Raw genomic sequence first — 13,692 nt, 5'->3', positions numbered from 1 at the left:
CCATGGGAAGACAGGTAATAAGGTGTTCATGTTTTAAAATAGCCAATATAATTGAAAAAGAATAAATTCCAACTACAGAAATAGACTTCAGCAAAATTAACAAAATCTGAGGATGACACATGTCAGCTAAGTCAACAAGTTAAATAAATGATATTACTTATGCTCCGATGAAGTAAAACAATGACTTTTAATTTTTATTTTTCATTTTCTAGCTACTCAGGGAGTAAATATCCGATTTCAAAGTCCATTTATTATTTTATCTGAAAGAATTTTACTGACTAAAATGCTTAGTTGCCACACTTTGTTTGCAATCTATCAAACAGGTTGCAATATTAAAGTTACAGCTTCTTCCCCTGTGTAAGCATTCTGTATGTTTTATTTACATTCCATCACTTTTTATTTTCTCCTAAACTTCAACAATGAAACTGTACTGGTGTTATGTAACAATGTTTTAAATTTGCAACATACATACTGATTTCTCTCTCTCTTGAACTCACGTCCCTGAAAAATAAGCACAATGTATGCAAAAAGAAAAAACTACATGAAGTGTGTGGTTAAGAGTGAGACATGTAGAAATAAGACAGTGAAACACAGTTGTGTGGAAAGGTAAAGGAAGGATGTATCTGTCGTTGACAACCACCCCTGTGATTTATTAACAGCTACAGGAAGCCAATTTAATGCCATAAGAAGTTGGTAACCCAGTGGGAATCGGGCTTTAAGGTCTCTTAAAACTTAATGTGATTCAAAAATACCCAAAGCGAGCAAAACGAAAAACCTGCAGAAAGTGCTCCAATTAGAGCTTCCTTGGCAACCCAAATCGAACCAAATGACTCAGATGGACGATTAGAATAAACTGTGCGCCGTTCTTTTTCACTAGATCTTTAAAGCCCATACATTATGTTTGGGCCAGAAAACAAGGAGTTATTAGCACGTTCCTTTTCCACTTTTTAATACTCTATCATATATACCCATCAACATTTCTTAATCTGTGGTCTCTATTCATTTATTGCCTAAACAAGATCCTTGGTGCCTCTTGGTAATCACTTCTTCCAAGCTGACCTTACATGACAGCAAAATGAAATGCCTCTTCTTGGGGAGGGTCGAGACCGCGCAGTAAGTCACCCAAAGGTGGAAGCGTCTTGCTTTTATTTACTTGTTTATTCGAGGGGCGGGGATGGCAGAGGCCTGACCTGTACGAGGCGGGAGGGGAAGGGGCGTGCGGGCCGGGGGCCGCAGTCCGAGACTGGAGGCCGCGGCGGTGAGGGGCTACACTCCTCCGGCCCGACCCAGAATGTGACGAGCCCCTCCCCCCCTCGCTGCACCCTTGACCCCTCCCCCTCTTTTCAGGCCTTTCATAGGCCTGCCCGCGGGGCAGTCCGCGGCCTCCAGACTTCATACCACTCGCCTCCTACCGCAAGCCTGCCGTGTGGAGCGGGCCAGGTCCCGGTCGGCCCCGCGAAGCCCTCGGCCGGGTGGGGACCCCGAGTCGACCCCTCCGGCCGCGCCCCTCCCCCTCGTACAACGCACCTGCGGCCCCGCCCCCGGCCGAATGCAGAGGCGGCGGCTAGCTGGCGAGGCCCAGCGCCTCGGCAATCGAGGCAGTCACCTTCCCTTCCCCCGCCATTCAGCCCACCCCCCTCACCCAGCCACCGAGCTACCGCCGAGCTCCTCAGCCGCCCCGAAATCTAAAGGGGTCCGTCTCCGGCACCACAACCAAATGGCTGAGCCTCTCTGGCCGGCTGCGCAGCCCGTCCATTGGTCCCTTCCCCCCCCGCCGCCGCCACCATTGGCTGTTTCTTGTAGGCCCTCGGCGGCGATTGGCTCAAGCTGCTGCCGCTCGTCCGCAGGGCCGCAGATCCCGCCTCCACGGTGATCAGGTTAGTGTGCGCCGCGGGTGCTGGGGGCTCGAGAACCCAGCGGAGCTGGTTGAGCCTTCAAAGTCCTAAAACGCGCGGCCGTGGGTTCGGGGTTTATTGATTGAATTCCGCCGGCGCGGGAGCCTCTGCAGAGAGAGAGCGTGAGAGATGGAGATGGACAAACGGATTCATTTAGAGCTGCGGAACAGGACGCCCTCTGATGTGAGCATTTGCCAAAAATATCTCTGTCGGTCCATTCTCCTACTTTGTGTGTGTGTGTGTGTGTGTATGTGTGTGCGCGCGCGTTGGACGGGGGAGGCACTTTTTTTTTGAGGGGGGTCGTCCGGGAGGTGTGGATTTGGAGGTCGGGCTGCAAATGAATTGCAAGGTTGGGGGGTTGCAATGCCATCCAAGCATGTTCCGGCAGCCGCCGCCGCTGCCCTTGGTGTGTGACTACCTGTGCGTGTGCTCCCGCGTGTGCGAGTGTGGGTGCGAGAGTGTGCGTGCGAGAGTGTGTGCACCCATCGGGGGCCAGCGGGCGCACGCGTTTGGGTCGGAGAGAATGAGCCAAAATAACCCTTGGAGCTCGCTGCTCCCGTGACTCCGTCTGGGGGGAAGATTAACGAGGGGGGAGGAGGAGAGGGGCTGCCTCCTGGATTTAACAACAAAAAAGAGGGTTTTATATTTTATAAATGTATCCCCCTTTCCGCCCTCCTCCTGCGCCTTCCCCCTCCCTTTCTCTCGCCCGCTCGCTTGCACACACAATAAGTTTTCGGCTTTGCGAGTCCGGTTTAGTTTCAGATAAATGTGGGCCGAGGCCCCCGGGGAGAGCGCGTGGGGAGGGGGCTGCAGTCGAGTTGAGAATGGCTCGAGTTTAAAGTGCGTCTTCATTTCTTTGCAGTGATGAGGCGAGAGACGGGGGAGCCATATTTGTAACTTTGTAGTGTTCGTGAACGCGCCCTTTCTCTCCCTCCCTCCCTTTCTCTGCCTCCCTTCCTCTGCTCCTTTCTCCCTCACTCTTTCCACCCCACCTTCGGGCCAGATGCTGATGTTTCTTCCTTTCCTTCTGAAGGGAAGATAAATTAGAAGAAGGGGGAGGGATTTTCGAACGTGCAAAAGCACAGATAATCCCCGCGCCTCCCCACTTCGAGCGGTCGCTAGCGCAAGTTGCCCGAAGGCTATGTCCCAGTCCCCCCTTACCCCAGCTCCTTCCAACCTCACTAAGATGCCAGCCTTCGGGTCCTGTGCCCCCAAACCCCGGGCACGAACCCCTGGCCCGTCGTACTCAGGGGTGTGCTCCTCGGCAGCCATTCGGCGCCTGGTTAATAAATGGGCACGGGAAACTTTGTCAGGACGCGAGCTGCCCAGAGCTGGTGCCCGCGGTGTGTATTGGCTGGGTCCACATTTATGCGGGCATGGCAAACACGCAGCTCCAGGATGGGAGTTTGCCTTCCCGTTGCCGTTATTGATTGGGCAGCAGCCGGAGTACGGCCGGAGGAAACTTACACGGGTGGGAACTGGGAGACTCAGGCTAATGCCCAACGCCAAGGAGGGAGAAGGAGATGGTGGGTGACTCGATCGCTCGTTTTTATTTCTGTCTCGCTCTCGCTTTCAAACATCAGTGTTTTATGAGAGTTGGGGGCTCACTGGTGGAGACCCAAGATCTAGGGCGGAGACGCCGGCCAACTCCCCTCCTGGTCCTTGGGGGTGACCAGGGGCGCGCGGGCAGCCCCATAGCCTCCGTGGCCGGTGTTCCACAGAGTTGGGAGTTTCAGCAGCACTGTGCGCTGACCTGCCGCCCCTCCAGCCCGTTAAACCCGAATCCCTGGCGAAGGCAGGCCTTGCTTCCTCTTTCCCTAGTTCCTTCCCCAAACCTAAGTGAGACTTTTGAAAACAAGATCCTTTTTGTCTCCCCTTTTCTCATCATAACGCAGCTGTGGACTGTAGACGTGCGAGTGCCTTATGGCGCGCAGGGCGGGGAGAGGGCTGGCCGAGGGAGGGGAGGGGGTGCCGCCGGAGACGCTGGAGTTTCCGCGAACGGTCTGCCGGAGGTTTGCCTTTCTCTGGCCAGTTTCACCCCAGTTTGGACCCGGAGCCAGAGCATTTGGGGGCTGGGTGTGGTGATGGGGGAGGAGGCCGGAGCCGCGGTCTTCCCGCGTACTTTCCGGAAGCCCCCTGTGCGGAGGGGGAAGGGCGCCAAGTAGGGGGCCGGGGTCGTGGCTGCCAGCTGTGGAGGCGAGGTTCGCCTGGCGAACCCGATCAACACTGCTGGCCAACTGAAAGCGAGATCGAAAGCGGGTCGAACCGGCTCTTTAAACTTCCCGAGTGTGTGTGCTGGGGGAGGGGAGCGCGCCGCGCCGAACTGGGAGCGATTTCTCACGCTTCGCCCCCTCGCCTCCGAGTCTCCCGGCCCACACGCCTGCCCCCTGCCTTAAGGCGGGGTGGGGCGCGGGTGGCGGGGGAGGGGGCACTTTTTGCACATTTTGGGGGGAGGGGAAGAAAGCTACCGAAAGAGGGACAAAAGGGGTGGGGGAGGAGGAACTGTATTTTTTTAAAAACGTTAAGACAAATAGCTCGGGGAGAGCGCCCCCCTGCACCCTTCCCCGCCGCGCTCCCCCCCGGACCCCCCCCACACCCACCTTCGGAACCTCTCCCAACTCGGATCCGGGGGCTGGTGGCCACGCCGCGACGCCGAAATAGGACGAGCAGCCATGTTTCCCGGGTCTCTCGCGGCCCGCCCCGCCCCTCCCCCACGGCGCGGCGGGCTCGGAGCGTGGGGCTCGGAATGTGGGCTCCTGGCTCCCTGCGGCTCGGGGCGCTGGCGGGCGGTGGGGGCGCCGGGTGAGCCTCTTGCCTCCTCTACCTGATTTCGAGCTCCAGCTGTTTTATTTGTTTTTACGATTTTTAACGGCTAGGCCCGCCCGGGGCTGAGCCCGAAGGGCGCCGTGGCGTTTTGGGGGGGCGGGGGCAGCCGCCAAGGCCCTGCGCGCCTGTGGCACGACTGCCGGGCGCCGGGCTGCCATTTTGTCACCGTGGCTGTTGTCGCCGTGGGGGGCGGGGGGAGCGGAGTCTTGCGCCATCGCCCCGACGGCCTCCGCCGCGGAGGCGGCAGGGGGAGCTGGCTCCGGGGACCCCCGGTTGTGCTTTGGGCCCTGATGGGGGTTTTGGTCCCGCGCCGGCGGCCTGAGGCTTTGCTGGAGCGCCACGGCGGCGGTTGCCTGGGGAGGACGACGATCCTCTTAGCTGCCCCCCCCAATCGCGCTCCCTGCCTCCCCCGCCCTTCTCGGGTATTTCGCTGTTCTTCCTGCGGGCGTTCTAGACGTAGTTCAATGTGGCCTTAAGGACTAACCGATCGTTCTGATGTTTGCTCCTTCGGCGAAAGTGATAGGGTGAGGGGAAAATTAAACAGGAGGTTTCTTTAAGCTAGGGGAGGGGAGTCGCACACGCGACTCTAGTGCCCCTGACTGAAGCCAAGGACAGCAGCTCCTTACCAGGGAGGGAAGAGTTGTCGGTGCACTGGGGAAACGCCCTCTTGGGCTGGGCTCTCCGGGAAGGTAGGTCGAGCTGCGTGTTTCATTCAGGTGGGGTAGGTAGACCCGCTTCCTCTTTTCCTGCCCCTTTCCCTTTTATTTTTGCCTGGGGGAAGACAGCTACACTAGTAAATGTGATCCTAAACCTGAGGAGAGGGAATAAAGTTTGCTTTTGGAAAAAAGTAAACTGTCTTTCTCTGGCTATTGGCTGAAGAGCCTGAAAATTCGTTGGTGTCACGTCCTCCGATGCTGTCCTCCATCTCTCTGGGACTTTTAAAAAGCCTGTTTAGGTGTTGGTTGAGCACCTTCCTGGTTAAACTCTCATGTAGGTGTAGAGGGCGTAGAGACTAACTTTCGTGGCAGTGTCCAGCAAAGGCTGCCTTGGAAGCCAGCTTTTACTTGACCTTTGGAATACATCGCATGATGTTTTCCAAGCTGACTTACTGCCTAATTGGGTTCAAGTAGCATGATATTAACTTCTGTTTATGCAAGCCAACCAGGAATTCAGAGGCAGAAAATTGAGCCATGAGTTGAATGTAGTCACGGTCAGTTGAGTTCTGTTACTGGGTGCTGCTGCTGATGGTAGCTTTGAGTCTGGGGTCTCCTTGGTGAAGCTGGACTCTGGGACTACACGGTTCTGAGTTTGAATCCCTCCTGTCACAAGCAGGTAGGGTGATTTGTTAACCAGCCCTTGTGATCGTTAACCTACCTTTTTGAAGTTTGTTTTCCTCACTTGTAGAACGGGAACAATAATCCCATTTAAACAGTAAGTGACCACAAAACTGGTTTGATCTGGTCCTCAGTAGGTGCTCAGTATATAATAGTATTATTCTCAAGAAGATATCAGGGTGCTGCAAGGCATTCCTTTGAGCTTCTCTGTCTTTTAGAATAACAATATTAGCTAATGCTTACATAGCACCCATGCGGTGTCTGGCACATTTCTAAGTGTATTACACATATCAATTAATGGAGTCCCCCAAACAGCACTATGAGGTAGGTATTATTATTACTCTCATATTACACATAAGGCAGTTGAGGCATGGAGGGTTATCACATGACTAGTGAGTGGCAGAACCAGGATTCAGTCTCTGGCAGCCAGTCTGTATACTCAGCTTCTACACTCTACTGCCTCCCTTGAAGCACCCTTTTTTGTAAGACGTAGGGAAGAGCTTTTTCTTCTCTGACTTCAGCATGGTGCCACGTTATGAAGGGAATGAGTTTCCTGTTAATTGAAGATATTGAAATGGGGTATGGGTGGGATGGTTTAGGACCAGAGGCACTGGGGATTGCCATTTTAAGGGGTAAGCCGTACACTGAATTTGGTTTAGCATATCACATCTGGTTAGGCTGAAATGAATCTACTCTTTTAGGTGCTGGAGGATGCATTTTGGATAACAAGAAGACAAGCAGGAGCCACTCTCATGCAGTCTGCGTTTATAGCCAAAAAAACTGAACAAAACTGGCATGTCTTAGTATTTGAGACATAGCAAACCACTAGCACCTCATGGATCAACTCAGTCATCCCAACCACTCCTTAAGGGTAGGCAAGTTAGAGGGAGATAATATTTCCATTGTGAGGATGAATTATCAAAGGTTTGGAGAGGTTGAACAACTGGCAGGTGGCAGAGCTGAGTCCTGCTGTAAAATCAGAGGTCACTGTGGTGGACAGCAGGGACTTTGAGGATTGTTTGGTTCATTGGGTCTCAAACATGGTGGACTATTACCAGAATTGCCTGCGGAGCATATAAAATGTAGATTCCTGGGCTCCATCCCAGACCTGGGTTGACAAACTACAGCTGAGCTGCCTGGTTTTTTACAACCAGTGAGTTAAGAATAATTTGTATATATAAATACTGCAGTCAATTTGAAGATACAGAACACTAACTTTGAATCCCAATTAAGTAAAATGTTATCTCCTCCTAAAGAATTGTACTTGTCTCACTTGCAAACCTGCATTACAAAAAAGAAATTGTATTCAATATATATTTTGAAATTCATCAATAAAAATATTGTGAAAATGTCTTCTCTTGTTATAAAAGTGCCTGTGTAGTGTTCTCAATTTTCAGTGTTCTTGATAACATTTACTTTCACAGAAAAAGTTTGTTAATCCTCCATTTGGTAGATTGGAGGGAGGGCCCCTGGGATCTGGTGTTTTGTTTAAGTGGCAAGCCTCATATTAGGGTGTGGTCTTCCCAAGTCCTTTGATGTGTACTCTAACTAATTGGTGCCTAGTGGTAATCAGCCTCAATCTAAGAGCCTCCACAGGAAAAGAAATTGTCTTTGTTGCCAGTCTGGTATTGAGCACACCTCTTTTCTAGAGAAGTTCTATGTAGCCACCTGAAATTCTTCCTGTTGTGTACTCAGAATATTGCAAAAAGTTTTTGTGTATCCTGTAGTTACATGGTTACTCTTAAATTAGATGTCCTCTCAGAGATAGAAGGAGCTTTGAACTGTAACGGTTCAGGCTGTGAGGCCTGTGTAGTGCGAGGCAGCTGTACACCTAGTAGCTGACATCAGTCTCAGGGCACAAATCATTGAAACCACAGATAATCCTGGAATCTCTAGTTTTGGCCTGCTGCTCTACACCATGCATGTTTCCAGGGGAGTGAACCAGCAGCAAAGTGTGGCTTTGAGTTTCAGAACCCTTACTTTCCCCTTTGGCCTCTTGTGCCTGAGCTAATGAATGAAGGGAATGGATATAAGATTGATCAGATGGATGGGAGGAGGAGATAAATTTAAGGGGGCAAATCCTACTCCCCATAACACAACCCTGTGCAAACCATAAACCCAGTTCCCTCTCTTTGGCCACTGCTGTACCACCAGCCTCTCGAGGTCACTTAGTCTAGACTTAAAGCTATGTGCCATCCTTCTTTGTAATACCAGGGCTGGCCATACCAGAGCTTCAGTCTGAATGAATTACACTACATTGAAATAAAAACCTTGGAGCTGTTGTGATCCTTTATAGAAACTGTACGGGATCCTCTTCAGATGTCCTCTTTGCTGTGGTGCCTGCCCTCTACCTTGTTGCAGACACTTAGGAAAGGAGCTTGTATCAGAGTAGTGATAAGGCCCTGGTAAAATGAACTTGGCCTGGTTATACGGCCTGAATTCTGACTTGGTTTAGGACTCTCATTACCCCGGTGTCCAGAGGGGGCACTCCCTTACAGATGATTGCTGCCGCCTTCCTCTTGCCCCCATTTTGGCCTATCTACCCCCTGCTTTGGGTAGTTCTCTAATCTCTAAATCTCCTCTCTCCCCTTCCCCCCAATACCCTTGCCTTCCTTTCATACACAAGTAGAGAAACATGGACCTGACTCCGAATCTTGTATCACATTGAAATACAATTACGTGACAAATGATGAATACCCAACAATGATGTTTTCATTAAAGAGATGAGAGTCTGGCAGAGATGGAGATTTGTGAAGGCATCTGTTATTCAGAACTTCTCATTAAATATGTTGACATGGAATGAGCAAAGGATTCACAGCTCTAAGCCACCTTCCTAGACATGGAAGCAGCCTCCTTGTGTGGACTGTTTGTCCTGATAATATACAAAGTCTGTAAATAAGATAAAATGTCTTTATTCTTTCACATCAAACTCTGTCTTGGGCTTCCTGGGCCACACCCTACAAGCCCTGTGTTCCCCCCCCCCAATTTATTATTAATAATATTTTGTTTTAGTGCCACATCTTCCCTGCCTTCATTCATGTACCATTTCCTTTACCAAAACTTGCTCTAGGCAGTAGATCTAAAAGATTGGCTTACTTACTCTACTATTATTTACTCTAAAGTGGATTAAAGTCAGCACTGTTTTTCCCAGAGGTATTTACATTTGGATTGGAGATTCCGGTTTGGTGAGGAAATTACCGGAGAATTATTAAAGACTTGGACGCTGTCCTCCACTTTGCTACTAACTGAGTCGGATAAGTTGTTTGGGCCTCTGTTTTCTCCACTCTAAAATGGGAGTGTTATCAGTGGCTTTGGAACTTTTTGATTCCAAGTGAGAAATACGTTTTACACCACTACTTCAGTATATATATACATTCGTGTGTTAGGGAAAAAACTAACAACATGCTACCTCACTGAATGTAAAACATAAGTACATTTTATTCATTAAAAAGAAAACTGGCTGGCTTTGACCTCTTAAATTGATTTCATTACTTGTTACTGTTTGGAAGACACTAAAAGGTGGATATTAGGTTCCTTCCTACTAGATACTGTGTGGTTTGATTGGGGGGAACGAGAGAAGAAAGCCTTTTTGTAGCTTTGTGGAGCCTCCACTGAGGGTCAATTGTGATATCTCCTATTTTAAACTAGCCTGGCTCGTATGCTCCAGCTACTGTCCCTGTTCAGCTCTTCCCACTCTAAACCTTCACACAGGATGAGGAATTATCCTAGCTTCCTACCCCAGCAGGCGTCTTCCGAAGTTCCTGGCTGTACCAGTGGCTCTTGGCCAGCCATGCTCCTCAGCCCCTTCTCTGCCCTGGTGGCCCATGGCCCCCATCCTTCTGTGTATGACACACTGTTGAGGTGGGGGAGTTGCCTATGGCATCCACAGTCTCCTGCATGGAATTCTAAGACTGTAGAAAGGGGAGAGTGGGGCCAGGCATCTCCCACCCAGACCATCCGAGGGTGTGTCCTGTTCCCCCCTTCCAGCAATGCATGTCCTTTCCCCTTTAGTCTTTGATATGAGGTTGTGATAGGATTTACCACACAGTCTGTACCCAGTGAGCACTCAGTAAACGTTAAAGCCTGCTCTGGTAGAACACCATAGCTAGCACTCACTTAAAAATGAAAACTTTCCATGGGAAAAAGAGGTTTAGAAGCTAGAGGGGCATGCTTGTTGGAAGTTATTTTTTCCCATAAGCAATTTGATAGTAAGTGTGGTGTTTTTAGATGTGGGAATAGCTGTAGCATTTCAACATCCTTGAGCAGCTCCAGCACTGGGTTCTAGGTCCTTTCTACTGAGGATAACTGTCAGGACTCGCCCCTCTCCCGGGCAGCTCCTTTTCTCACTGCCTTCAGCTGCTGATTCAGATCTCCTCTCCTCAAACTGCTGCCCACTGATCCACCTCTTCCTGCCCAGCCAGCATGTCCTCCTCACTGAGGAAATTGAAACCTCCTGGTTTCCTAAGTAATTCCTAAACCAAACTCACCTAAATCCCTTCCCAGCTCTGGTCATTTGGGTCTTGTCCACTCCTCCCTGCAGTTCCTTTCTCCTGACCACTTGTTTGGGTTCTTCTCAGATTTGGGGTGCTTCTCCTGCCTTAAAGCAAACAGAAAGGCTCCCTTGGCAGATTCTGTGTTGCACTGGACTGTGCTGCTGCCCATCTCTCTGTCCTTTACTGTCAAACATCCCAAATTGTCCCTGACCATCTCTGTTCCCTCACTGCTCTCCTCAGCATGGAGAATCATTTCTTCTCCTTCATGTCACCCGAGCAACCGTGTCCAGCATCCTTGACCTGCATGAAATGTGTCCCCCCTTGGCTCTTCCTTGCTCTAGTGTATCGCTCCTGGCTCTGGGCACTCCTCAGTTTCTCTTGTCGTTTTCTTCTATGTGCAGCCATGAAACATTGACTCCGTTAAGCCTGGGCCCTGGGTGCTCGTATTCCGTGTTCCCTCCCTGTGAAAACTCACCCTCACTGACAGCTGCAGCACATTGTGGGCCTAGGATTTAGTTTTGGCTAATCACGAGACCCACCTGACGTCTCTACCTGAGTATTCCAACAGCACTCTACTCATAAGTCCAAAGGGAGCCGATGAAGTCTATAGCCTGCTCTGCCCACCTCTCAGGCACACTGTCCTTATCTTCTCTCCATCCATCACAAGTCTTGTCAGTTTAAAACATCCTCTTTGCATCATAGTCTGGTCCTCTTGATACCATGCTTCAAGCTTCAGCCAGAAGGATCTTACCAAAACACAGATGTAATCGTGTCACTCTGCACTTAGAATTCACTGTTAAGAATAAGACCCACAGGTCCTACATGTTCTGGCCACTGCTGGCCTCTTCCTCTCCTCTTTTCCCTTGCCCCCCCCCCACCTCCACTTTGGCTTCACAGGCTGCCTGTCATTCCCTCAAACCTGCTCCATGCTGTGACTGCCACCGTCGTCATTTCCTTCATCCTCCTTCCTCAGGTCTAGGTCTGGTTCTTTCGTTGTAAAACTCTTAAAGCGCCTCAGTTTGTACTTACATATTCTGGATTATGAGCGTGTCATTGGCATCTGTCCTTCTGCATAGTGGGTGCACTGCATATTTTAAAGGACCTGCTTTTGTTCACCATGTGTGTTCCTACAGCTCAGCACTACACTTGGCACATGATTACCATTCTAGAAGTATTGGTAAAGGAATGTGGTACACACACCTTTTTGTCACTTTCATCACTTACTGTCTGGTAAACCAAGCACGCCATTGAATCACAGCACGCGGCTTCCCCCCTCCCCTCTGCCCCAGGTCTGTGTGAGTCTCTGAATTGCCTCTAGGAGGGTGGGTGATGCACACTTTCTCAGGTCAGTGGTCTTCCAATTTTTTTGACTTTTGCATCCCTTGTCAGTAAAAAATTTGGACCTGAGCTCTGCAGTATTTCTACTGTGTTGTTACGGATTGCTCACATGTACTGCATATAAATATGTACGTTAAAAAAGGTAATGCTAAACAAATTAAAAGGGATAAATTAAAAAATACTGAGTCTTAATGTTTTGTTTTGGTTTTTTTCCCTCTACATCCCAGTGGATTGTCTTGGGTAGTCTTCTACCACTGCTCTAATTAGTTGCTTGTTTTATTTTGAATTCAGTTATGAAAGTTCATGCAGTAAAAGAAATACCCATACTTTGGCAAACACTATTTCCTTATTCAGATCTTCCCAGCCCTGGTGTTTGATGGGTAGGAGTGAGGGACATTCACAGCCCCTCTTGGATATACTGGCTTGTCTGAGATAGATTCCCCAGCAAATCAAGGCTCCCTTGCCAGGTGCCAGCTTGTTGCTGTTGGTTAGGCTATGTATACAGATCTACCAAAGTCCACTGCAGCCATCCTGGGGTTCTCGCTACAAATATCCTGAGACATCAAGAAGACATCAGGAAGGGTCTATGGGGGGAGGATTCCATTGGTGACAGACTCGGCTGGTGGATGCATGGGTGGCTTTCTCCTTATCTTCAGCCTGGGAAGAACCAGCGGAGAGGTTGAGGGGAGCACAGTGAAGCTTAGAGAAGCCTGCCATGTCTCTGGGTGAGAGTTCAGCAAAGTTGTGCTGGGCTTTGTAGCCAGCAGTCCCCAGGTACAGGTTTCTGGATTCTGCTGCCCCTGCAGGAGTCATGAGAACAGTGTATGTTTGCATGTGTAGGGGACGGTGGGGTTTAGAGGCAGTAGTTTGTAGTTGTAAATTTAGAGGGATTGCTTTCAGATTTCATCAGGAACCATGGATCCAGGAGACAGGCTCATCTCCACTATATGTAACCAACTTTCCCCGTAGCCGTGGCCTTGCCAGCAAGCCCAAGTGTTCTGACTGTGAAGGGAGGGGTGAGGGGAGCCCACTGTCCTGACATGGCCTGTGTGCCCAGAATCCAGAATGAGGGAGGTAGTTGTATGAATGCCACTTAAGTATTTGTGTAGCAAACTTGGTTTACTGAATTCAGTCCCTGTGTCCTAGGCTAGGGAGGAGTTAGGGCATGGTTACAGAGAGTGGTGCTGCCTAGTTCCTGTGTTGGAGTTGGGGTGGTAGAACATAGCACAGGAGGGAAGGAGATGAGGAAAGCAGATTTCATTCCCAACTGTGAGTCAGAACCACTGGGGGAGCCTCGGAAGAAATTCCCAGGTTCTACCCCAGCCAGTGAATCAGTCTCCCAGGGTGGTGCCCTGTCCATGTATTTTTAGAAGGCTCTATAGGGGGCTCTGAAGCATAGTTGGGAACCGCCCCATTGTGGTAGGGTGCAGAGCTTCATAGCAGGCAGGAAGAAATAACTTAATGGAAACAGAGCAAAGAAAACCTGAAAGAAGGATTTAACCTTGCTGGGGTACAGGGATCCACCCCATGGCCTATCCTCCTATGTCCCCTCCACCATGGGGATTCCCACACACCCACGGTCTGCTCATCACACTTGTAATTTTTTGTTTACTTGTATCTTATTGGAGTGGGACTTACTGATCGAGACTGGACTTGGCCCATCCTTCATTTCCAGGTGACTGAGAGGCCAGTGGAGGATGCCCCTAGCCCAGGCAATCAGGTATAGTGTATAGTGCCTTAAGACTGGAAGCTGAGGAGGTTGGCAGGTTGCCTCTTTAAGCCTGGGTTGTCACAACTATTAAATGG

General features: G+C 50.1%; 1 protein-coding gene across 2 annotated transcripts in view; it reads left to right on the top strand.

Annotated features, from left to right (window-relative positions):
* Nucleotides 1–1,856: 1,856 nt before the first annotated feature.
* The window catches only part of ANP32A (acidic nuclear phosphoprotein 32 family member A), a 37,850-nt gene continuing 26,014 nt past the window's right edge, over nt 1,857–13,692 (top strand). The window contains exon 1 of one of the 2 annotated variants that reach the window (XM_003784463.3): nt 1,857–2,078. In XM_003784463.3, coding sequence (XP_003784511.1) covers nt 2,025–2,078 — 54 coding nt within the window. In that variant the 5' untranslated portion in view covers nt 1,857–2,024. Of the gene's footprint in view, nt 2,079–3,271; nt 3,422–13,692 lie in introns of those variants that run through there. The other variant, XM_023509976.1, reaches the window with a different exon arrangement.

Source organism: Otolemur garnettii, unplaced genomic scaffold (assembly GCF_000181295.1).
Source record: "Otolemur garnettii isolate 467f Iridium unplaced genomic scaffold, OtoGar3 scaffold00011, whole genome shotgun sequence".
In the NCBI taxonomy this organism is placed as follows: domain Eukaryota; kingdom Metazoa; phylum Chordata; class Mammalia; order Primates; family Galagidae; genus Otolemur; species Otolemur garnettii.
The sequence above is the reverse complement of the archived record's forward strand: the minus strand, read 5'-3'. Positions and strand labels throughout refer to the sequence as shown.